At 44.7% G+C, this 25,773-nt stretch overlaps 1 protein-coding gene across 1 annotated transcript; it reads left to right on the top strand.

The window, feature by feature from the left end:
- The first annotated feature begins 2,001 nt into the window (after window positions 1-2,001).
- On the top strand, window positions 2,002-23,946 carry ELOA (elongin A). Its single transcript, XM_049878246.1, has 11 exons — window positions 2,002-2,169; window positions 7,554-7,610; window positions 13,254-13,360; window positions 14,402-15,596; window positions 15,969-16,080; window positions 17,964-18,119; window positions 18,216-18,313; window positions 19,151-19,331; window positions 19,645-19,756; window positions 20,310-20,485; window positions 21,365-23,946. Exons 1-11 carry the CDS (start codon window positions 2,017-2,019, stop codon window positions 21,424-21,426), a joined length of 2,409 nt encoding a protein of 802 aa, XP_049734203.1. The 5' UTR covers window positions 2,002-2,016; the 3' UTR covers window positions 21,427-23,946.
- Window positions 23,947-25,773: the final 1,827 nt, after the last annotated feature.

Here is a 25,773-nt window from a genome sequence, read left to right on the forward strand (position 1 = left end):
AGTGCTTCAAGTCCTTTTCACTCATCAGAGAAGTATCCATATATTCGAGCATAAAGAGTACTTTCCAGGTAACCTCAGCTCAGGCTGACACAGCTGGGAGACGGGTGATGCATCCTCCCCAGGATCCCCAGCAGTGTGTGGGCCAGGGAAGGAACTGCGTGCACACGCATGTTTCTTTTCATCCTAGTTGTTGAGATCTCCCTGGGCAACATGCACAAAACGTTCCGTGTGTCCCAAGTACGTGCCAGGGCAGTTAGTCAGCAGTTCTTCAAGAGCCAGCCCATATTCCATTACTCCAGCATTTGCCTGCTCACCACCTTTTCAAAATGGAAGGAACTGAAGAGATCATTGAAAGGCATTTGCTTCTAGAGGAGGGAGACTCCCAGGGAAAGGTAGGGCTGGGACTAGGATCCAAGTCTTCTAATGCCCAGTTTGGTGCCCATGCAGAGCCTTAGGGGCATCAAGTGGACAGTTGTTAATCTAGTATGGACTGTTTATCCAGTGCTGGTTATATTGCTGCATGGTCCTGGGCAGCAGAGATTCAAAATCGGACCAGTGAGTCACTGCACTTAATAATAACTGCCAGTGGCAAGATGGATAAGTTGACAACTTTTCTACAACCTGAAAAGGGCCAGTTGCAAGGGAACTTGGGGAGGGGCACCAAGCCAAGGGCTGGGGGACTGTTGGGAGGGCTTCCCAGCACAGTGAGTGAGTGAATGAATGCTCGTTTGAAGAAACAACTTATATTGAGTTTATTTTCCAGAGTTAGGACCTGGAGAAGAGACTGCTGAGATTTCCTGATTAAGGCTAGAGGTCAAACCGGCGGCACTGCACCTCTGGAGATCTGGCTAGGATCTAATCTGATTTGGCTAATTAAAAGAGATACATAGTAAAACCTGGGAAAGCCGGATTCTGTGTAAGCTGGAAACCTGTCAAAGAAGGAAAACTCAAATATTTTCCACTAAAATGAGTAATAGAAAAGTGGTAAGACTGCACCCTGACAGAAGTGGGAAATTTGCGAGACCCAGAAAAAAACAAGGCATCCTCTGCGAGTTCTGGCTTTCACGGGTTTCACTGTAATTAATGCTGACATTTTAAGTTTAGACTGGTTCCTCTTTTTTGTAGTAATAATAGTAAAATGAGACACATGGACTATTATTGCCCTTATGGAGCTAAGCTGTTTGACTTAGGACAAATTCCTTTCTCAGCTTCAATTCTGAAACCTATTCAGAGGTATGGCTCACTCTGGATCTAGACTTGAACCAAACCAAACCCGTTCCTGTCTAGTCCACTCTGACTCACAGTGACCCTATAGGACAGAAAAGAATTGCCCCATAGGGTTCCCGAGGCTGTAAATCTTTAAGGAAGCAGACTGCCACATCTTTCTCCCGCAGAACGCCTAGCGCGTTCCAACCGCCTGAACCGCCCACCTTTTGGTTAGCAGCCAAGCGTTTACCCACTGCGCCACCACGGCTCCGGACCTAAACTTAGATTCAATTTTTGGCTTCAACTCTTCCCCGTTGCATTACCACATGCAAGTTAATTTGTTCTCTCTGATCCCCAGTTCCATCTGTAAAATGGGGATAACGTAACTCGGTTCATCAGGTTTTGTGGAAGCTGAAATTAAAGGCAGTCCAACTACTGGCGCATGGTGCTCAACCCAGGGTGGTCGCCGTCGTTGACTCCCGCCGATTGACTTCAGGACCACCAGCGGGGGTGGCGGTGTGGGATTTATAAGGCCAGCGTTTGGCGCTGGACCCCCAGTCCGTCTGGGACTGCACGAGCGGATGTCATCCCGGCCTATGGCTCCGCGCAGCGAGGCCCAGACGCGCGGCTGCCCAGCGGCGGCCCTCGCGCGACCCGCGTGCCCAGACCCTGCGGCCCCCGGCTCGCGGCGCGCGCTCCCGGGCGCCCGGCCCCCCGGGACCTGGGGGCGGAGCCTGCGGCCGGCCCCGCGCCCCCCGCCCCCCGGCCGAGCCCCGGAAGGGGCCAGTCGCGCTTCCGTCTCCGCCGGGGATGCACGGAGGGCGGAGCCGCGGCCCGAGGACGCGACGCGGACCCAGTTCCGGCGAGGAGGCCGCGCCAGTGACAGCGATGGCGGCGGAGTCGGCGCTCCAAGTTGTGGAGAAGCTGCAGGCGCGCCTGGCCGCGAACCCGGACCCCAAGAAGGTGAGTCGGCGGGCTGCGCGGAGCGGGGCGGGCGTTGGCCGGCGCGGGCCCCGTAACGGTCGCGGGCGCAGCCGGGGTCTCCGAGGGTCGATCCAGCCCCCCGGGGCCGGGGACTCGGACCCCGTGCCAGGCCCGCGGGGCTCGCGGACCCGGGTCGGGAAGTTCGCGGCCGATCGGCCGCTTGCCACGCGGGGGCTCCCGGTGTCAGGCTCGCAGCTCGGCGGCCCCGGGCCCCGTCCCTCCCTCCTGGTCCCCGGACGGCGAGGGGCGCGCTCCTGCCCGGCACCGCGTGCCCAGGGCTGTGCCCCCGCCGGGCTCCCGGAGCCGCTCCCTCGGCGCCCCGAGCCAGCTGTTTCCTGTCGGGGTGGCTCGCCGGGGGCCGGGAAGGGCGCTCGCTCCGGAGTTAACTCCTGCCTGCTCCCGGTTCCTGCGCTGCGTGCTTAGCTCCCTTGCTCTCCCTGCGAAACGCCCTCGGTTTCTTAGTGTCTTTAGGTGCCCAGAGGAGACGGTACAGCCTGTGCACGAGAGTCTAGACTCGGGGTATGTGGGGTCCTGCGTCCGTAAGCAAGGTTTTAATCGCTCGCCGGCTTTATGTTAGAGCACTGACCTTTTCGCTTTCTCAGTGAGTCCCTTTCACAACAAAATAAATAAAAACTCCACTCATAGAAACTTAGGTTGAAATTGGGAAGGCGAAGAAAAAAACAAAAAACGTTAGAAGTTGCAGCTAGATTTCCTTCTGGCCTTGATAAAAAAGGCCAGAGTGATGGGCATTTTTATTTTTACCTATTTAGTAGCGCTCGTTTGTCTCTCCTTCCTCTTACCCTGCTTCTCGTCTCTGGGAGCGTCTGGTGGGTGTTAGGATTTTTCCATTGAGGTGTTTGTGAGCATTCTAACTGGGCTGTACCCATACCTAGAGTTGAACCTCTGAGCCCGAGAATCCTGTTCAAAGAGGAAGCAGTGGAGAGAGGCAGTTGAGATAAAGTCGTGGAGTTTGGGTTCTAATCCGTTCAGCAGCGTAGACGTTGGGGGGAAGTTCCCTTTGCTGAGCCTGTTTTATCACCTGCATCATCGCTGCTTCCTAGGACTAAACTAAAGCTATTACGTGCCAGGCTCAGAGTAAGTGCTCAGTGGGTATTACTTGCCACTCTTTAAAAAAGGCGTTTTTCTCTTTACCTTGTTCTTAGTCTCTCATAGGAGAGGTTTTCTCCATTTCCAAAGGCTGCCTACAGCTTCTCATCATCAGGTCACTTTTTAACTCTCCTTCCACTTTTTCAGGAAGCCATTTTAGTTTTAAACCTGTGAAAACTTAAATGCTTTTAATTGTGTTGTGTGATATTTTCTGTTGCAGCTTTAGTGCCTAGTGGCCAGGCGTATTTGCAAGTTGCCTTTTACAGTTACCCTTTGTGGTCATCTAATAAATGGCCCTTATTTCTGAGTACTAGTTTGTTTTCTTAAACACTGTAAGGTTTATGACTGATTTTAAAACCACAATGCAATATTATGTCACCATCCCCCATTTGGTCTTTATTTCCATCAGATAAAAAGTGGCTTATGTAGCATCTATAGTCATGTTTCCACTAGTATTTAAGTTTTGAAGAAGGCTTTCTAGTAGTTGGTGTGTATGAAATATCAAATTTGCAAAACGCTTGTTGGTTTCCCATCCTTCTTGAACTGTACGTGATTTTTGTGAGCATTTGGACTTTGTCTTCATGGGTAGAAAATCACCCTGAACTTCTGGCTTTGTACTGTGAAGTGAGCATTATGAAGATGGCAGAATGTTGGGAGAGATCATTTTTACAGAGGACATAGTAGCTGGCATTCAGAAATGGTTTAACTGCAGAGGGAAAATTGCAAGCTGGCACACTGGCTGCCTTCCCTTCAGCCTTCTGTTAATGCTACAAGCTCGCACAGGTTGTTCTTGAAATTGCAAGATGATTATATAGCAGTATTGAATTTGGAACCAGATTTTGATTTCAAACCATTATTAGCCAAAGCGTTGATTCTACACCTACGTTCATGGATTTTCTGGCATTAAACACTGGTGTTTAACTGTAACTCAGTTTTCACCTTTAAGCCCATTTATGATCTAGGCTTACTTGGGGAGAAGGTATTTGGCTGACCAAGGCCTCTTGGTTTCTGTTCCACCTATTTAATTGAAGACTATTTTCGTGGTTGGTATAGTAAGGCATTAACACTTTAAAAAATTTACCTGTCCTGTGGTACATTTGGGGGTCCCGCTGGTTCAGTGGTTAAGCGTTTGGCTGGTAACCAAAAAGTTGGCAGTTTGAATCAACCAGCCACTTCTTGGAAACTCTATAGGGCAGTTCTACTCTGTCTTACAGGGTCACTCTGAGTTAAAATCAACTCAATGGCAATGGGTTTTGGTTTTCGGTATGGCGTTTCTTGAATGCTAAAACTACAAAGAACACTATTTGGTAGCAGATGGAGAGCTAGGCAGTGGTGTCAGTAGGGGAGTACCAGGGTTGTAGACCACACTGGGTGACACTGTCAGAGGGGGTGACACCGAAATAACTGTCTATAAAATTTTTATGCAGTGTTTCAGCAGAAGTTTATTACTTTTTAATAAAAAAATTCCTGTAGTTATAACAAGAAAAACATTTTTTGTAAGCCCAGCTGACATATATCAGTATACCTACTAGGCTAAAGCTCTATGCTGATGTACTTTTTGAGCCTTCTAATGCGCTCTGGTCAGAGCTGTCATTATCACCCAATTACAGTGACACTTCATGTGGCTTCATCTACACGCTACAGGCACGCACTGTTATTTTGTTGCTGCCGGTGTTTTTTAGTGGCTGATTTTGTCAAATTCTCTGGTGTTTTAGCTACAGTATTGTGGTGATTAGTATACGTGAACCTGTATCAGTAACTGCTTTTTTGAGGATGAAGGAGTAATTAAAAGGAAAAGGAGGAGTGACATGTGGGAATTACGACTGATGAGTAACATTAGTACAAAAAACATTACTGAGGATTCTGTATGGTCTGGTGCATGTATGAGGAAGTCCATAGTGGGGGTGACACCGTGAGCTACGGCACTGGATGACACCAACCCTAGTGACGCTGCTGAGCTAGGGATCAGCATCACGAACATCTCTCGCTCTTTAGGTTGAAGGTGCGCACAAGGGACAACTGAGATTCCTGAGCTTGTACTGTGCCAATGTTTGAAATTTCTCAACTGTCCTTTATCAGTTGGTCCTTTGGTTTGATAACACAAGTTTACCTGGAGATGCTCAAAGTACTTTTACCTTGTCATTGCTCTGTTCCTTCTTGACATTCATAGAAAATGGAAGTCCCTTTTCTCTTTTGTTTGGCCAAATCGGTTTGGAAATCTCGAGGGTTTTAGTTTTGAGTGCTTTTAAATCATCCCTGCTAACCCAAAGTGAAACAGGAAGGCAGTATTCTCTCCACTAGCAGCTAGTGCTAGGCTTCGGGATAAACACTGTCTGTGACCGCTGGCCTCAGCCTGTATGTTGGCTTTGTAGGTCCTGGGACTCTTTGTTCACATAGTGACCTCGTTTATGGTGTGGATTCTAACCTGTCTGGCAGTGTAATACTGACAGGTTGTTCTGCTTTGTTCCCAGCATGCTAAGAGACTGACGAGCCACTGCTCCATTTTCTTTTCCTATTTCCTAAGGATAGTGCTGTTATGTTGAATGTTTCTTCTGGCTTTGTAGTACATGGCGTGGTAGACATGTTTTGTTTACTTACTTATTAGGCAAATTACCTAACCCCATTGGGCTCAGCTTCAGTATCTGTAAAATGGGGAGAATAATACCTACTTCCTAGGGTTGTAATAAGAATGAAACAAGGTAACATGTGTAAGCACTTATCATAGTAGCTGATACACAGTGGATGGATATAAATGTTCCCAGCCTTCCTCTTCCTGGGAATGGCATTTTGGGGGAATGGCCTGTTTTTAATCTTCTCAATGATTCTATATATTCATTTAAGAAAAGGAATTGGTGTTGATTTTTGTACCCATAGCTTGGGTGATATGAAATGATGCACATAGAAATTGTCCTGAGTTAGATGATGGTGGTGGTCAAGTTTAAAGTAGAAGATAATTTTCAGTCAAATACACCAGTTTTCTTCTTGCATGTTCCCAGTCAAACAGGATTATCATCTGTCATCTTATTGCTCAGCCCAGCAACTATGTTAAGTAATTATTGAAGTAGAATGGCCAGAAAAACGTACTCTACCTAATAGCAGTATAGCATACTAACTATAGCCTGGGCCACACATGGAAGAAGACTAGATCTCATTATCTAAGATTTGAATGTAAAGGTAGTCACAGTTATCTATTTTGATTCAAGAGTATTTTGCAGCACTCCTGTAGGTATACATAAACATTTCCTAGAAAAAGGCATAGCCAATCATGACTCTTGGTAGAAATAGAGCAAGTTAGGAGTTGGCTGAGGAATACTCATTTGAAGATCCGGGGTAGAACATTTAAAGAGCTATCAGTCGATGAATGAAATGATTAATAATAAACATTTATTGAGCATTTATAGCATTCCACTCACTGTGGCTCAGGACTGGACATGCATTGTCTCAGGGAATCCTCACAGCTAGTGAAAGCAAGGCAGGATCTAGTCCCTGCTTTGCAGGGGTGCTAGCTGAGGCTCAGAGAGGTTACTGACTTAGACAAGATCAACCAGCAAGGAGGTGACAGAGCCAGACTGTAAGGCCCATTTCTGACTCTGGAACACCATATTAACAGCTCTGTTCTACCAATTGTGACCTAGTTTCAGGGACTAGAGAAAGGAAATGTGGCCAAACCCAGATCACTTTTCTAATCTACACAGACATTTTATGTTTATCATTAATGACAAAACTCTGGTTCTGGTAACTTAAAATGCTGTAGGCTTCCGGCTTGTATTGAGATCACCTCCCTCTCTTTAACACTGTGAGTCTTCCTGGAAATGTGATACCCTTTTCCTGTAGAGACTTTGTCCCCTTTGTCCCTTCCTCTGCACCAGATTCATGGTTAATTTTCCTAAAATTGGTACCTTTCTGGTAAATTCTCTGGTAAAACTGGGGCAAGATGATAATTGTTGATGACTTTTATTAGAGTTGGTGAGTTTTGATTCTCTTCTAAGCCTTACTTCTTCCTGATACAGCATAGGGGTTGAAAGCATGGATCCAAAGACACAGACCTAGTGAATCCTGCCCCACTTGCATCCTGGGACAAGTCATTTAACTTTCTTGAGTGTGTTTCCACACTTGTAAACTGGGACAGTAACAGTACTTGTTACTGTATAAGACTTAACCCCAAGTAAGTGCTCAACTGTTAGTTATTACTCAGCTTCAATGAATACGATTATAATTTTGTAGAAATTAATGTTTAATGTCTTTTCTCTCTGCAGCTATTGAAATATTTGAAGAAACTCTCCATGTTGCCTATTACAGTAGACATTCTTGCGGTAAGAGTTGTACAACTTTGAATGTTACGAAACAATTTCCTACCCCCTACACACTGGGAAGGATTCTAGAGTAATGATTACGAGCATGGACTTTGAAAGTGAAAGAAGCCAGACACCAAAGGCTACATGTTGTATGATTCTGTTTTTATGAAATATTCAGAATAGACAAATCCATAGTCAGAAAGTAGATTAGTGGGTGGCAGGGGATGGAGGCAAATGGGAGGAACAGGGTTTCTAGAATTAGATAGTAGTTATAGTTGCACAATATTGCAAGTGTTCTGGAAACCACTAAATTGTACACTTTAAGATAGTTCAAATGGTGAATTTATGTTATGTGAATTTTACCTTCATTAAATACATATAAATAAAAGGTGCATGAGCTTTGGCACCAGCCAGTCCTGGGTTCAAATCCAAGCTCTGTGACTTTAGTCTGTACCTCTTTTGTAAAACTGGGTGACTCCTGCCTCACTGAGCTATTATAAGGACTGATTCAGATATTGTATGCAAGCCTCTTGTTAGCTCAGTGCCTGGCACCTGCCACTCTCTCTGTTATTATTAACGTGTTTTAATTAAATGTTCCTCCTTTAAATGTTGTATGCTTTGCTACTGTGTGTCATTGGAGAGTTGAGGCAAAGAAACAAAGTATTTTTTAAATTCTTGCTACTTCTGTCTCATGCATTTCTTGCTCTTTTTTTTTGTACATTAGACAATTAATACACATAGTTTTGTGACATTGGTTGCCAACCCCACAACATGTTGACACTCTTCCCTTCTTGACCTTGAGATCCCCATTACCAGCTTTCTGGTCTTCTCTTGCTATCTTTTCATTGCTCCTGGGCTGGTGTGCCCCTTTAGTCTAGTTTTGTTTTATGGGCCTGTCTAATCTTTGGCTGAAGGGTAAACCTGAAGATTGACTTCAGTACTGAGTTAAAAGAGTGTCTCGGGGCCATACTCTCAGGGTTTCTTCAGCCTCTGTCAGACCAGTAAGTCTAGTATTTTTTTTGTGAGTTAGAATTTTGTTCTACATTTTTCTCCAGCTCTCTTGGGGACCCTCTATTATGATCCCTGTCAGAGCAGTTGGTGGTTGTAGCTGGGTACCATCTATTTGTGCTGGACTCAGTCTGGTGGAGGCTGTGGTAGTTGTGGTCCATTAGTCCTTTGGATTAATCTTTTCCTTGTGTCTTTGATTTTCTTCATTCTCCCTTGCTCCAGATGGGGTGGGTCCAGTGGAGTATCTTAGATGGCTGCTCACAAGCTTTTAAGACCCCAGACGCTACTCACCAAAGTAGGATGTAGAACATTTTCTTTATAATCTATGTTATGCCAGTTGAGCTAGATATCCCCAGAGACTATGGTCCCAGCCCTCAGCCCAGTAATTCAGTCTTTTAGAGAGAGGTTGAATGTGCCTTTGAAGCTTCCAAGATCTTGCCTTGGTCAGGTTGTGCTGACTTCCCCTTTACCAAAGTTACCACTTATTATTCGTCAATTTAGTGTTTTTCCTTCCCTACCCCTCTCCTTCCTAGTAACCGTCAAAGATTGTTTCTTTCTGTGTGTTAACTTCATGAGTTTTTATAATAGTGGTCTCATACAGTATTTGGCCTTTTGTGATTGACTTATTGACTTATTTCACTCAGCAGTAATGCCCTCCTGATTCATCCATGTTTTGCAGATTCATCATTGTTCTTTATTGTTGTGAAGTATTCCATTGTGTGTATGTACCCTAGTTTGTTTATCCATTCATCTGCTGACTGTTGATGGGCACTTAGGTTGTTTCCATCTTTTTGCTCTTGTGAATAATGCTGCCGTGAACATGGGTGTGCAATGTCTGTTCCTGTGACGGCTCTTATTACTGTAGGGTATATCCATAGGAGTGGGATTGGTGAATCGTATGGTATTTCTATTTCTAGCTTTTTAAGGAAGCGCCATATCATTTTCCAAAATGGTTGTACCGTTTTACATTCCCACCAGCAGTGCGTAAGAGTTCCTAGCTCCCCGCAGCCTTTCCAACATTTGTTATTATCTGTTTTTTTTTTTATTCGTGCCAGTAATACTGGGGTGAGATGGTATCTCGTTATAGTTTTGATTTGCATTTCTCTAATGGCTAATGATCACAAGCATTTCTTCATGTGTCTGTTAGCCGTCTGAGTGTCTTCTTTGATAAAGTGTCTGTTCATATCCTTTGTCCATTTTTTAATTGGATTATTTTTCTTTTTGTTGTAGAAGTGTTGGATTTTTCTATAGATTTTAGAGATTAGACCTTTGTCAGATTTGTCATAGCTAAAATTTTTTTCCCAGTCTGTAGGCTCTCTTTACTTTTTAGCTGAAGTCTTTTGATGGGCATAAGTGTTTAATTTTTAGAAGGTCCCAGTTACCTTGCTTATCTTCTGGTGCTTGTGTATTGTTAGTCATGGTCTGTATCCTATTTATGCCATTTATTAGGGCTTCTTGCATTGACCCCATTTTTTTCCTATGATCTTTATAGTTTTTGGTTCTATATTTAGGTCTTTGATCCACTTTGAAATAGTTTTTGTGTATGGTGTGAGGTATGGGTCCTGTTTTTTTTACAGATAGACAGCCAGTTTTGCCAGCATCATTTGCTAAAAAGATTATCTTTTCCCTGTTTAATGGACTTTGGTTCTCTGTTGAAGATCAGGTGAATGTAGGTGGATGGATTTACATCTGGGCTCTCGATTCTGTTCCATTGGTCAATATGTCTGGTGATGTACCAGTACCAGGCTGTTTTGACTACTGTAGCTGTATAGTAGGTTCTGAGGTTAGGTAGTGCAAGGCCTGCTACTTTGTTCTTCTTCAATAGTGCCTCTTTTCTTTCCATATAAAGTTAACGATTAGTTTTTCCATCTCATTAAAGAATGCTTTTGGTATTTGGATTGAATTTGCATTGTATTTGCAGAGTGCTTTGGGTAGAATTGATGTTTTCACAATGTTAAGTCTACCTAGTCATGAGTGTGGTGTGTATTTCCATTTATGTAGATCTCTTTTGGTCTCTTGCAGTAGTGTTTTGTTGTTTTCTTAGATACAAAATATATGGTACTAAGACTTGCAAAGTATGTTTTAGAGAGGAACTATTGTTTGTTGAAGAAGCCCTAGTGGCTGGTAATTGAAATATTGGCGGTTCAAACCCACCAGCCACTCAGCGAGAAAAAGATGTGGCAGTGTGCTTTCATAAAGATTGTAGCCTGGCGATCTATTTCTTAAAAAAAATTGGCCAATGAAAACCTTATGAATAGCAGTGGAACATTGTCTGATATAGTCAAGGAAGACAAGCCCCTCAGGTTGGAAGGCACTCGACATACAACTGGGGAAGAGCTGCCTCCTCAAAGTAGAGTCGACCTTAATGATGTGGATGGAGTCAAACTTTCTGGGCCTTCATTTGCTGATGTGGTACGGCTCAAAATGAGAAGAGACAGCTACAAACATACATTAATGGAATATGGAAAATCGGAAATCACCAAAAATGAAATGCACAAACATCAGTATCCTAGGCATTAGTGAGCTGAAATGGACTGGCATTGGTCATTTCAAATCAGACAATCATATGGTCTACTGTGCCAGAAATGACAAATTGAAGAGGAATGGCATTGTATTCATCATCAAAAAGAACATTTCAGGACCTATCCTGAAGTACAATGCTGTCAGCGATAGGATAATATCCATACGCCTACAAGGAAAACCAGTTAATATGACTGTTATTCAAATTTACGCATCAACCACCAATGCCGCAGATGGATAAATTGAAGTCTTTTACCAACTTCTATAGTGTGAAATTGATCAAACATGCAATCAGGATGCCCTGACAATTACTGGTGATGGGAATTCAGAAGTCAGCAACAAAGAAGAAGGATCAGAGGTCTCACCTTGCATTTGGCAAACGAATACACCACTGGAAGCACTCACTTGTCTATGCCAAGAAATTTGGAAGACAGCTACCTGGCCCACCGACTGGAAGAGATCCATATTTGTGCCCATTCCAAAAAAAGGTGATTCAGCAGAATGTAGAAATTGTCCAACAATATCATTAATATCACATGCAAGTAAAATTTTGCAGAAGATCATTCAAAAGTGGTTGCAGCAGTACATCAACAGGGAACTGCCAGAAATTCAAGTCAGTTTCAGAAGAGGATGTAGAACAAGGGATATCATTGCTGATGTCAGTTGAATCCTGGCTGAAACTATAAAATACCAGAAAGATGTTTACCTGTGTTTAATTTACCATGCAGAGGCCATTTGACTGTGCGGATCATAGCAAATTATAGATAACATGGTGCAGAATGAGAATTCCCAAACACTTAATTGTCCTTGTAGGGAGCCTGTACATAGACGAAGAGGCAGTCTTTCGAACAGATCACGGGGATACTGTGTGGTTTAAAATCAGGAAAGGTGTGCATCAGATTTGTGTCCTTTCACCATACTTATTCATTGCGTATGCCGAGCAAGTGGAAGAAGCTGGACTAGATGAAGAAGAAAGATCACGGTATCAGGATTGGAGTTAGGCTCATTAACAATCTGTGATGTGCAGATGACACAACTTTGCCTGCTGAAAGCGAAGAGGACTTGAAGGACTTATTGGTAAAGACCACAGCCTTCAGTATGGATTACGGAACATAAAGAAGACAAAAATTCTCACAACTGGACCAATGAGCCACATCATGATAAACAGAGAAAAGATTGAGGTTGTCAAGGATTTCATTTTACTTGGAACCACAATCAACACCCAAGGAAGCAGCAGTCAAGAAATAAAACAACACATGACATTGAGCAAATCTGCTGCAAAAGACCTCTTTAAAGTGTCGAAAAGCAAAGATGTCATTTTGAGAACTGAAGTGTCTCTGACCCAAGCCAAGCATGGTATTTTCGGTTGCCTCATATGTGTGCAAAAGCTGGACAGTGAATAAGGAAGACCGAAGAGGAAGTAACGCATTTGAATTATAGTGTTGGCGAAGAATATCGAATGTATGATGGACTGCCAGAAGAACGAACAGCTCTGTCTTGGAAGAAATACAGCCAGAGTGCTCCTTACAAGTAAGGGTGGCGAGACTGCATCTCATGTACTTTGGATATGTTATCAGGGACCAGTTCCTGGAGAAGGATCTCGCCTGGTGAAGTAGAGGGCCAGTGAAAAAGAAGACCATCAGCGAGGTGCATTGACACACTGGCTGCAACAATGGGCTCAAAAATAGCAGCAATTGGCACAGGATGGCCCAGTACTGGGCGGTGTTTCATTCTGTTGTACATAGGGTCCCTGTGAGTCGGAATAGACTTGACAGCACCTAACAACAGCGTAGAAGCCCTGGTGGCGTAGTGGTGGTTAAGAGCTACAGCTGCTAACCAAAAGGTCGGCAGTTCAAATTCAGCAGGTGCTCCTTAAGAAACCATATGGGGCAGTTCAGCTCTGTCCTTTAGGGTTGCAATGAGTCAGAATCAACTCGATGGCAACAGGTTCGGTTTTTTTTGTTGTTGTTGTTTAACAACAGCATAGGGTTGATATGAGTTGGAATTGATTCAGCAGCACACAACAACAACACTATTTGTTGAATAGTTTCTCAGAGCAGTAGGCCTTATTTCTGTAGAAAAATGTGAGCCTAGCTCTAAAATCCTCTAACAATTCCTTTCTCAAACGTGTAGGAGACTGGAGTCGGGAAAACAGTAAACAGCTTGCGAAAACACGAGCACGTAGGAAGCTTTGCCAGAGATTTAGTGGCCCAGTGGAAGAAGTTGGTGCCTGTGGAAAGGTAAGAATGTTTCTCTTTTGGCTTGCTCAACTTCATGGTTAAATCTGGTACTTGGAAATGTTTATCTTCAGAGATGGTTTTTTTAATTAATTCCTTTCTGCCTTATTTAAAATATCTATTTTGCCTCCGTTATAAAAATAATTTCTGTCATTTGTATAACATCAGAAGATATAGAAAAATAGAAATAAGAACAAAAGCTTCTTGTAATTTTACCATCCAAAGATAAGCATTATTAACATTTTGGTGTATTTCTTTCTAACCTCCTTTTAGACGCATCTTTATGTAGTTGTGGACAAACTGTATAAATTTGAAACCTCCCATTTTATGAAACAGGTTAAACATGTCCCCATGTTGGAAAAAAATAAGCATTTTTATGTCCACAAGATATTTGATCTTTTTTTGTATCCCGTAGTTCAACTAGTCATTTTCCATTTATTGAATATTTCAGTTTCACAATTTTAAAACCTACTTGAGTATTTTTTTGTTGTTGAAAATAGACACAGGGAAACATACAGCAATTCAGCAGTTTACCTGTATAGTTCAGTGACTTTGTCTATATTCTTTAAGTAGTGCAGCATTCTTGCTCTGCATTTCCAAATTGTTCCTCCCCTACCAATATAAACTCTCTGTCCTCCAAGCTTCCTTGCTAACCTTATGAGTTTGATCCCATATAGATAGTTCTTTATGGAAGCCTGGTGGTGCAGTGGTTAAGAGCTCACCTGCTAACCAAAAAGTCAGCAGTTCCAATCTACCACCTGCTCCTTGGAAACCCTGTGGGGCAGTTCTGCCCCCTCCTATAGGGTCGCTATGGGTCGGAATTGACTGACGTTTTTCAAAAGAGCACAATGCTCAAGGCAGACATTCTTTACTAATTACGACTTGAGTATTTTTGAGCATAACCATTTATGTCTTTCCTGAGGTGTTGTTTCTAACTCTGCATTTTCGTCACCTCTTTTGTGAGTTTAGGTTCTGTGATCCTGTCCTCTGAATAAGGATTCCACTGAGACTCGTTTGCTTCATCTGCTTTTTCTTTTATTTTAGGAACACCGAGACCGATGAACAGGACTTTGAGAAGAGTAATTCCCGAAAGCGCCCTAGGGATGCTCTTCAGAAGGAGGAGGAGATGGAAGTGGACTACCAAGGAAACTGGAAAGCCTCTGGTAGCCGATCCTACAGCCCTGACTACAGACAGAAAAAACACAGAAAACTCCCAGAGCTTGAGAGACCTCACAAAGTCTCTCACAGTCATGAGAGGCAAGATGAGAGAAAGAGGTGCCACAGAGTCTCACCAGCTTATTCTTCAGACCACGAATCTTCCGATTATGGCCACGTTCAGTCTCCTCCGTCTTCTACCAGTCCTCATCAGATGTGTGTGGACCACTACAGATCCCCGGAGGAGGACCACGTGCCCATTGTTCCACACCAGAAGCCTGGAAAAGGCCATAGTAATGCCTTTCAGGACAGACTGGGGGTCAGTCAAGAACGGCACCTGGGTGAACCCCAGAGTAAAGGGGTGGTGAGTCAAAGCAAGGAGCACAAATCTTCCCACAAGGAGAAACGCCTGTTGGATGCCAAGGGTGATGACAAGTCCTCTGCTCTGAGCAGAGAGAAATCACACAAGGCCATTTCCAAAGAGGAAAACCGAAGGCCGTTCTCAGGCGATAGCACAAAGGAGAAACCACCCTCTAGTGGTGCCAAGAAAGAGAAGGAAAGAGAGGGCAGCAACATCAAGAAAAAGTTGTTACCCCCCTTGGAGGTTGCTTCAGACAACCACCTTAAAAAGCCAAAGCACAAAGACTCAGAGAAAACCAAATCAGATAAAAATAAGCAAAGTTTAGACAGCTTAGACACAGGAAGGGGGGCAGGAGACCCAGTGCCCAAGGCAAAAGAGAAGGCTTCCAATAATCTAAAGACTCAAGAAGGGAAACTAAAAACTTCCTATCTGGATAGAAAGTCAGTGGGCTCCTTCCCTAAAGCTGAGGAGGCAGATATGGATGACGAATTTGAGCAGCCCACCATGTCTTTTGAGTCATACCTCAGCTATGACCAGCCCCGGAAGAAAAAGAAAAAGATTGTGAAAACTTCAGCCACTGCACTTGGAGAAAAAGGACTTAAAAAAAGTGATTCTAAAAGCACTAGTAAAAACTTGGACTCGGCTCAGAAACTACCTAAGGTGAATGAAAACAAATCAGAGAAGTTGCAGCCGTCTGGAGCCGAGTCAGCCAAGCTGAAAAAGGTAACTCCGTGAGCCCCTTGGTGGCCTCGTATTCAGAGCATCTGGCCCTCCAGAGCTCACAGGATCCGCCTGCTGCTGTTTTGTTGACTTGGCTTTACATGTCCTGTTGAATTTCAGTTTGCGGTAATTTTTTCTGGGCCTCACTAGCTGCCAGGGTAGGTTGTACCCAAGTTATATATTTTCTGAGGTGTCCCATTGTGATGGGCCCATGTGTACTGACTTCCTGACTTAGATGTTGTCACCCATGACCACTCCCCGCCACTGGTCTGAATCTGATGGCAGTGTGCCCAGTTAGTCCTGTTAGGAGTGGGCTGTAGGGAAGAGCTGTTTTCGTAGAAGGGGCTCTCCATTCACTGTCTCTCTTCTCTCCAGGTCCCCACCGATGTACTGCCAGTGTTGCCAGACCTCCCGTTACCCATGATACAGGCCAATTACCGCCCACTTCCTTCCTTTGAATTGATATCCTTGCAACCAAAGCGAAAAGGTAATTTTCTGGGTCTTTTTTTAAATCAGATAAAGATTTTAAATATTCACGTACAATAGCAAAAAGATGGAAACACCCTTGATAGATGCCCATTAACAGATGAATGGATAAACAAACTGGTACATACACACAATGGAATACTACACAACTGTAAATGATGAATCTGCGAAGCATCTCACAACATGGATGAATCTGGAGGGCATTATGCTGAGTGAAATGAGCCAATCACAAAAGGACAAATAATGTGTGAGGCCACTACTATAAAAATTCATGAAAAGGTTTACATACAAAAAGAAATGATCTTTGATGGTTATAAGGGAGGGGAAGGGTAGGAAGGGAAAAACACTAAATGGACAATAGGTAAGTGGTAACTTTGGTGAAGGGTAAGACAGTACACAATACTGGGGAAGACATCCAAACTCCCCAAGGAACCGAGTTGTTGGGCTGAGGGCTCTAGGGACCATGGTCTTGGGGGACATCTAGCTCAATTGGCTTAACATAGTTTATAAAGAAAATGTTCTATATTCTACTTTGGTGAGTAGCATCTGGGGCCTTAAAAGCCTGTAAGCGGCCATCTAGGATACTCCACCGGTCTCACCCCTTCAGGGGAAAGTGACAATGAAGAAAACTAAAGATACAAGGGAAAGATTAGTCCAAAGGGACTAAGGACCACAACTACCAGGGTGTCCACCAGACTGAGTCCGGTACAACTAGATGGTACCCAGCTACCACCACTGACTGCTCTGACAGGGATCACAATAGAGAGTTCCAGACAGAGCTGGAGAAGAATGTGGAACAAAATTCTAACTCACAAAAAAAGACCAGACTTACTGGCCTGACAGAGACTGGAGAAACCCCAAGAGTATGACCCTCGGACACCCTTTTAGCTCAGTACTGAAGTCACTCCTAAGGTTCACCCTTCAGCCAAAGATTAGACAGGCCCATAAAACAAAACAAGACCAAAGGGGCACACCAGCCCAGGGGCAAGGACTAGAAGGCAGGAGGGGACAGGAAGGCTGGTAATGGGGAACCCAGGGTTGAGAAGGGAGAGTGTTGACATGTTGTGGGGTTGTTAACCAGTGTCAGAAAACAATGTGTGTACTGTTTAATGAGAAGCTAGATTGTTCTATAGACCTTCATCTAAAGTACAATTAAAAAGAAAACAACCAAAAAAAATTCCCATACAGTCTATCACCAAAACATAGTCATCATAACATCAGGTTTTGGTGCATTTCCTAAGAGCACAAGTTCTGGAGTTTGAAGGCTTGGGCTCGATGCCCAGCTAAGGCACCTGTAAGTTATATGAGCCTGGGTAATTTCTTAATTTGTTTGGGCCTTAGTTTTGTATTCTGTAAAATGGGAGTAACAATGATTTCTGTCTCATAGAGTTGTTAAGTGGATTAAAAGTGATAATGCCAGTAAAACCCTTAGTTTTGGGTTTTTCACATAGTAAGTGTTCAGTAAATCTTAGCTGCTGCTGTTATTATTAGTCCTCTATTCTATATATACTACATGTACTTTTTATCTTAGAAAAAAATTGTCTAGTTTTAATAGCAAAAGAATTAGAAGCCACCCACCTAGGAGCCAGAGACTAGCAGTTAAATAAACCATGGTTCATCCATGCAGTGGTGCCCTGTGCGGCTGTAAAAACATGGAACGTCTCTATACACTGACTTAGAATCATCTCTACAGTAATGGAAGTGAAGAAAGCAATGTGTGCAGTATATGTTATTTTTGCATAGACTCCAGATACTCAGGAAAACGGTAGCATTGATTGCCTTTGCAAAGGAGACCTGGGAGGCTAAGGAGTGAGGTGGGAAGGAGAATCCCCTGTAAAGCTTAGCACCTTTCGTGACTTCCTTTTCTGTTCTCTGGCTCTGTAGCACTCTCTTCGCCCCAGGAAGAGGAAGAAGCTGGATTTACTGGACGCAGAATGAATTCTAAGATGCAGGTGTACTCTGGTTCCAAGTGTGCCTATCTCCCCAAAATGATGACCTTGCACCAGCAGTGCATCCGAGTCCTGAAAAACAACATCGACTGTAAGTCACACACTTCCCTCAAGCACACTGTCACACTGAAGACTTATCACTGTGTGTTGGCCACTCCTCAAGACTTTCACCTTTGATTCTCTGCAGCAATCTTTGAAGTGGGAGGAGTCCCATATTCTCTTCTTGAACCCGTTTTAGAGAGGTGTACGCCTGATCAGCTGTATCGCATTGAGGAGTACAATCACGTGAGTATCCTGTTTTAGATGAGGACAGTTTTCTGGCCTCTGTCTCCAGAAATAGCCTTGTTTCTGTGTATCTGCCAAAGCTGAAGGGCAGGCCAGTGGTCAGATCACCTTTCTGGGCATTTTCAGTCTGCATCTGTGCCTTTAAACAAACAAATTGTTAGCACCTGCTCCTGGCATCTTAAGTGGACCTCTTGGGCTCGAATCAAGGTGGGATTCAAAGGGAGCAAAAAACACATCAGTGCCTCCCCTGAGCTTGCCTAGTCACAAAGGTCGAGGGAGAATCCTGGCAGCAGTAAACCTGGGACCCAGGGCAGGGACAGCGCTTTGTGTTGACACTCAGGTGTCTGGTGTATATGAAAGAGCACAGATTGGCTGGCTGTCTCCTGAGACATCTAGATCTCTCCAAAACTCCTTGTAACAATGTTGGAATATACTCATTTGATTGCATTAAATTCAGAGAAACCTCTCCTTAGGAGGCCCCCTCTCCACTATAGTTCAGTGTCTCACTGGAGCAATGCCTAGATTTGACTTCATCCCATCTCTACCCTTTACTGATTTCCCAAAAGCACAAAGACTGTTTCTTAACCAGCTTTTGCTTTGCCTCTTCTCCCAGCCCCACTCCCCAATAGCAACTAGCATAGTGCCTTACATAATTTTTTAATTTAGTGATTTGATTTTTTTTCCCTAGAAACTGTGATGTTTAAATATTATACTGCTATGAGGACCAGAAAATTATTAGAAAACTAGTCACCCCTAGGTGATTAAAGAACAGAAAAGAGACATGTAAGAGTGCTTGTAAGTGAGTGTATATAAATGATGTCCTGGTTCTGGTTTCAGGTATTAATTGAAGAAACAGATCAATTATGGAAAATTCACTGTCACCGAGACTTTAAGGAAGAAAGGCCAGAAGAGTATGAGTCGTGGCGGGAGATGTACCTGCGGCTTCAGGATGCCCGAGAGCAGCGGTTACGGCTACTGACAAAGAATATCCGGTCCGCGCATGCCAATAAGCCCAAAGGTAAAGGGAAGTGGGCGGAGTGGGGGAAGAACAGCAGGATGGGGCCTGGCGGACAGCGGGCCTATGCTTTGGTCGTCAGCAGGGTCTTGCTGGCCCGGCTGATACAGGACCTCTGGCACCTACATTTCTTTTGCATTTGCAGAGGGTGGGCAGAGGTGGGCGTGCTTCTGTGCCATTCTGTAGTAGGGATTTCAGAATTGATAATCCCTTAGAGTACTTGGAAAGCCTTTATCTCTTCATAGCATGGATGGTTTAAATAATAGTAGCATCTCTGCACGAGAAAGCAGGCGTTAATCTCTGTATCTTTCCACAGGCCGACAAGCAAAGATGGCCTTTGTCAACTCTGTGGCCAAGCCGCCTCGTGACGTCCGAAGGAGGCAAGAGAAGTTTGGAACAGGAGGAGCAGCTGTCCCTGAGAGAATCAAGTAAGACTTCTGCCCCTGTGTGGTTTCTGCATGGTCAGGGAAGGGAGCCCCCAAGCTTGTCATCAACCCCAAAAGGCAGCCGTAGGAATGGGAAGAGACTCCTTTTTGGAGGGGAAATCAAGGCAGTGCAGGGTGTGGGGTCTGGAGACAGATCTTGGCCTGCTCAGCACTTTACCTCCCTGAGCCTCAGCGCCCTGGCCTGCAGAGTGGGGTCTGTAAGTATTCCTGACCCTCCAGTGGTCAAGAGTGAAGGAGGAACAGAGCCTGTCTCATGGCCGGAGCTTGGCAAACACTATTTCCCTTTCACCATTTAAACAAGAAAACATAAGCATTTTCAAAATACAGATTTATACCTAAATAGTGAAATATTATATAATAGCTGAGATTGTCATTCATTCTGAAAGGCTGATGCAGTGATCTCTGAGCCAGAATCCAGGGTCCACTGGTCGAATAGTGGCCACAAAACAGTCCTCAGACAGGCCAGCTTCAGGCTGTTCGTGCTGAGGGTGGATTCACTCATGCTGATGACTGACCAGCTGTGTTCATGTTACAGGATCAAGTCAGACCTGTACACCACAGGAAGCAGCCACGCTTCTTCCAGCAGTTGCAGCAGCTTTAACCCTTCCACCGAGGAGCCGGCCTACGACGGCCCGAGCACCAGCAGTGCCCACTTGGCGCCGGTGGTGAGCAGCTCTGTCTCCTATGATCCTAGGAAACCAGCTGTGAAGAGTAAGTAACTTGGGGTTCCTGCCCAGATATTTCAAAATGAGTATTTGAACCCCTTCACTGTCATTGCCACTATTACACTGGGTGTAATGGATGTAGCATGTGGATGGTGCCTTGTACATAGCAGGTCTCAACGTTAGTGCCTCCTCACCTACTTTCCTGCTTGTCCGTGGTACACGTGTGCCTTTGAAATAGTGAATGTTCGTTCCGGCACTCTGCTGCTTTCACCTGAATGAAACCCTTTTCTCCAGACGGAAACACTGGGTTTACAATTACTTTTTAGCAGCTAAATGACAGTCTATCTGATTGAGGTTTTATAACCTTATAGCCCCAGCTTCCAAGTCTTTATTTTTTATCTAGCTGGGTCTATATTTTGTTAATGTTATTACATTAGACAATCCCCAGTATCCTAAGGGGGGGTCCTAACTTAAGACTTAATCTGTATTCGTTGGTGGGCCCATGGTGGGTGGAGGGGTGAGGGTCCTGCCTTAAGCTTTTGCTGTGCTCAGTTTAACCCGTTGAGAAGGTGGGCTAGTCCTCCTTCAGCTGGATTTGCATTTAAGCTCACTTTAGACCTGTGGCTGCTCTGGGCAGACAGGGGTATTGTTTACTGGCTTGGATATGGCTGAATATGTTAGACCTCTCCGAGCCTTGGTGCACATCGTTAGAACGGCTTGGTAGGTGTTCGGTTGTTAGCTGTGTGCCACTGCTCTGACTGTTGCCCTTTATGTATCCTTGCTGTTGGCAGAGTTAACAACTTGTATCCATCTGTCTGGTGTGCCCAGCCTAGAGTGGCAAGCCTCGGCTTTGATAGTGTGAAGTGTGGCCTGTGTCTATGGTGTCAAAGGATCTGAAACAACTGCCTCATTTCTCTTTTTACAGAAATTGCCCCGATGATGGCCAAGACAATTAAAGCTTTCAAGAACAGATTCTCCCGACGATAGACCCAGGACTTGCCTGGGAGGTGGAATTTGGGGTGGGGGTGGGGGGAAATAGAAGGGCAGTGGGGGTTGGGGAATGGAACGTCCCAAGGAGACCAGAGTCTTTTGTTCTGTGGAAGCTTTTGGTCTCGGATCCTGCAGTTTTCAGGTGCTGCCCCCGTGAACCTGCGTGCCACACCACTGCCTCCCTGCCTGGAGAGCCCTTCAGAATTCTGAAGATGTGAAGCCTCAGTCTTACTGAGGATTTTAAGGTCAATTATACTTTTGTTGTTAACTAGCTTCTTTGTAAAGTATAAGACATAGTTTTAATTAATAAATATTGTCCCCAGATTGTATTTATATTACCCCCAGTATTTTTTTTTTTTTTTTGGGGTCCTCTACCAAACAGCCTTTTACTCTCAGAGTCCTTTATTAATTTAGGACAGAAGCCTGGTGAAAGCCATTCCCGTCTCAGTTGAGCTCTCCCGAGTGAACTCGAGTCCAGAGGGAAAGCTGGGCATCCCCCAGAGCCTGTGTGGTGCCTGCTGCACTCGGGCGAGTACTGGGGCCAGGGCCGCCCTGGAGGGGGCAGGGTGTGTGGGACCCTTCGCCTCAGAGGCCCTTCTCAGTGTTGCTTGGAGCCCCTATGCAGGTGCATCTCTTACTCATCAACTAGTATTTATGAGCGAGGTTATTTGTCAAGGTCGAGAGATTTTTCTGCCATCCTTTTTGCCAGTTGCCTTTTTTGTTTGTTTGTTTTTTTGAGGCTTCACTGGAGGACATAGAACCTGTGGGAGACTGGTTTGCACAGAGCCCCAACATTTTATAATTTCCAGTTTTTGCCTCAAAATTGTAGGGTTTTGTTCCCCTTCCCTATTGTTCCTTCTCCCCACTAGTGTGGGGAAAAAAACAGAGACCCATGGCAGGGCTTCCTGTAACCCCAAGTGAGACTGTAGACTTGTAGAAGCACTTTAATCTCTCGTTCCCTGTGAATTAACTGCTACCAGAAGTGAATGGTTTTAGAAGTTGCGATGCTACGTTGGAAATTGGTTTTGTTTCACCTTTTTTAAAAAAGATAAGATCATGTGATTGGAGGAGCACAGCCATATGCTATGTTTTTTAAGACAGCTGAAGCTCTCTCTGCCCTTTGAGCAGAATTTGGAAGGAAGAGCCACGCAGAGAAAGTGTCTGAGCTGCAGCATCAGGATGGGCGGAAACCGCAAGGGCATCACGTTAGGGAAGGGAGAATCTTGCTTTCTGAGTGAGCTGGGAGTGAGATCAGGATGAGGAGGACAGTGCCGGGGCCCTCCTGGGCTGTTGAAGAACACGGAGTTAGTCAGAGTCCACTTGGTTGTGACCTAGGTTGGAATAAATGCTATAATTTGAGATGCCCGTTCTTAGGAGACCTCAGAGGCAGACTGAGGGGTGGTTAGTGTGGCAGTGTGAAGAGCTTTGCAGTCAGTCCCTTTGGTTAGCTTTCTCCAAGCCCAAATTATGGGCCCCTTGTTTTTAAATATCCCGGAGACCTCAGATAGGCTAACCTTGAAGATTCCAGAGCAATGCAGGGCATCTCCTCTGCAGCATGTTTCCGAAGGGCGCCAAAGCTCTGCGTCACAGTGCACAGCGCCAACGGGACACAGATTGCTGTGTTTTAATTTGCATCCTGCATTTTTGAATTGGGTAAAGCATTATTTCTTTTGATTGCTTGTATTACCATTCCGCCCTTGTCCCACACCCTGCTCCCCAAATCTGATGTTAGGAAGCCCCTTGCCTGAAACCAAATGAAAATTTCGGTCGGTGCAGCCATCTGTTGCCTAGGATAACTTTCTTGAATTCCCCTCCCCGCCCAGCCTTGAATTTGTCTCTTAGCTGTGTGTTCAAGCCTTTGTCACTGAAACCAGTTTTCCATATTTCAGATTCAGTTGTGTATGATTTAATTTCTTCTGTTAGGAATTTTTAGGCAGGGAGGGAAGAAAGGACACATATATCCTATTTGTTCATCCCAACATCAATATCCATTTTTGGCACATGAGAGATTTTTTGATCACCCCTGTTTGCATAGAGCCAGACCTTCTCTTGTTCACCTCCCTACCCTTCTCCACAAGTGTCTGCGTCAGGGATGTGACTTGGTGAAAAGAGGGAAGAGGAAAAACCTACTAATTTCTACACGACCTCCTCACCCAGGTTGTGGAAATGGCTGTGGAGCAGACACATGATATCAAACTTTTGGTCTCATTTGTGAAAACTTGTGCAATTTTTTTTTTTCCTGTGCTACACTACATACAAATCACCAAATTACAAATGAATGCTTTGTGATCCTTGGTGTGAGGAACAGTTTCTTTGGGGCTTTTTCTTTCCGGGAAGCAGGAGGGAACGGAACAAGTCGTCATCCTGCCCTTCATTTGTATTTTGGTCCCAAAATGTAAATACAATTTTCTATGTTACTTTTTTGTGGTAACTACCAAGATGAATATTTTAATTAGATAAGTTATATGAAAAGGAAGACAAATTCCATGTCTAAATAAAAAAAGAAACAAAAAAAACCCACACGCCGTCATCTTTCTTCCTTTCTTCTTTGTTGCGTCAGAGAATGGAAGCCAGTCACAAACTGGTCCCTGGGCTGCGAGGCAGAAATCTGAATCCGCGAGTTAAGCCTTAGAGATGTTGGGTTCCTGCCTGTAGTAGGGCATGGCTGAGAAGGGGGAGTTCACAGGGAAAGAACCCAGTGGGCCGGGGAGGAGTCAGATGTGATGAGCACATCCAGGGACCAGACACTGTCCCTCGTTATACTTGGAAGCCTGGAACCGAGCTACCATTTTCTAACCATCTTATAGTTAGAAACTGAGGCTGAGAGGGTAAAATAACAGCCAAAGCCACATAGCTAGTGTCTTGATTATCTAGTGCTGCTATGACAGAAATACCCCCAGTGGATGGCTTTAACAAAGAGAATTTTATTTCCTCACAGTCTAGTAGGCTAGAAGTCCAAATTCAGGGCATCGGCTCCAGGGGAAGGCTTTCTCTCTCTGTTGGCCTTCTCATCAATCTTCCCCTAGATTAGGAGCTTCTCCACACAGGGACTCTGGGTCCAAAGGACTCACTCTGCTCCCAGCACTGCTTTCTTGGTGGTATGAGGTTCCCAACTCTCTGCATGCTTCTCTTTCCTTTGATCTCTTGTAAGATACGAGGTAGTGCAGGCCACACCCCAGCAGGGAAACTCCCTTTACATTGGATCAGGGATGTGACCTGGTAAGGGTGTTACATCCCACCCTAATCCTCTTTAACCACAGGCAGAGATGATGATTTACAACACATAGGAAAATCACAAAATGGAGGACAACCACACATGGCCTAACCAAGTTGACACGTATTTTGGGGGGACACAGTTCAAGCCATTACAGCTAGTAAGTGGCCAAAGAAAGGATTTGGAACACAGATTCTCTGGCTGCATGGGTGTGCCCTGCAAACTTTCAGGCTCCTTGGGAGTGGGAAAGGCCCAGGTAGGTCTCCAGTCTTGAATTGGTGCCCTAACAGACCATAAGAAACACTAATGGGCAGGTCAGATCAGCAAGGACGTAGTAAGAACCTGGTGTGTTGGTCCTGGCTGAGCTGCAGGCCTTTCAGCATTTGCTATGGATCCAAGGGCTTGGTTTCAACCCCTACGTACAATAAATGCACTGGATCCCGGATCAAACCTACAACATCTCAAGGTGACATGGTTTCATTATCCCTGCTGCTCTCGGGTAATGGGTTGATTTGTGTGTCCCCAAAATTTATGCTAAAGTCCTATCCCCTGGTACCCGTGAGTATGACCTTGTTTGGAAATTGGGTCTTTGGAGATGTTATCAGTTAACATGAGGTCATGCGGGAGTAGGGTGTGTTCTAACCCAATCCAAGTGGTGTCCTATAAAAGAGGAGAGATAGAGACAGGAAAAACAGCCATGTGAGTGCTACCAGAAGCTTGGGGTTCAGAAAGGATCTTTCCCTGTTGCCTTCAGAGAAAATATGGCCCTGCTGACACCCTGAAATTTGACTTCTACCTTCCAGAACTGTGAGACAATACATTTTTGTTCTTATGAGCCTTCCAGTTTGTGGTATTTTGTTATGGCAGCCCTACCCATTGCCACCGAGTTGATTCCAACTCATAGTGACCCTATAGGACAGAATAGAATTGCCCCACAGGGTTTCCAAGGCTGTAAATCTTTATAGAAGCAGACTGCCACATCTTTCTCCCATGGAGCAGCTGGTGGGTTCTAACTGCTGACCTTTTGGTGAGCAGCCGAGCACTTAACCAATGCACCACCAGGGCTCCTTGTAGCAGCCCTAGGAAACTAATACACCGCTTTCCCTCCCAAAGAGGGCATTCTTGTTTGA

This window comes from Elephas maximus, chromosome 3 (genome assembly GCF_024166365.1).
Source record: "Elephas maximus indicus isolate mEleMax1 chromosome 3, mEleMax1 primary haplotype, whole genome shotgun sequence".
Classification (NCBI taxonomy): Eukaryota; Metazoa; Chordata; class Mammalia; order Proboscidea; family Elephantidae; genus Elephas; species Elephas maximus.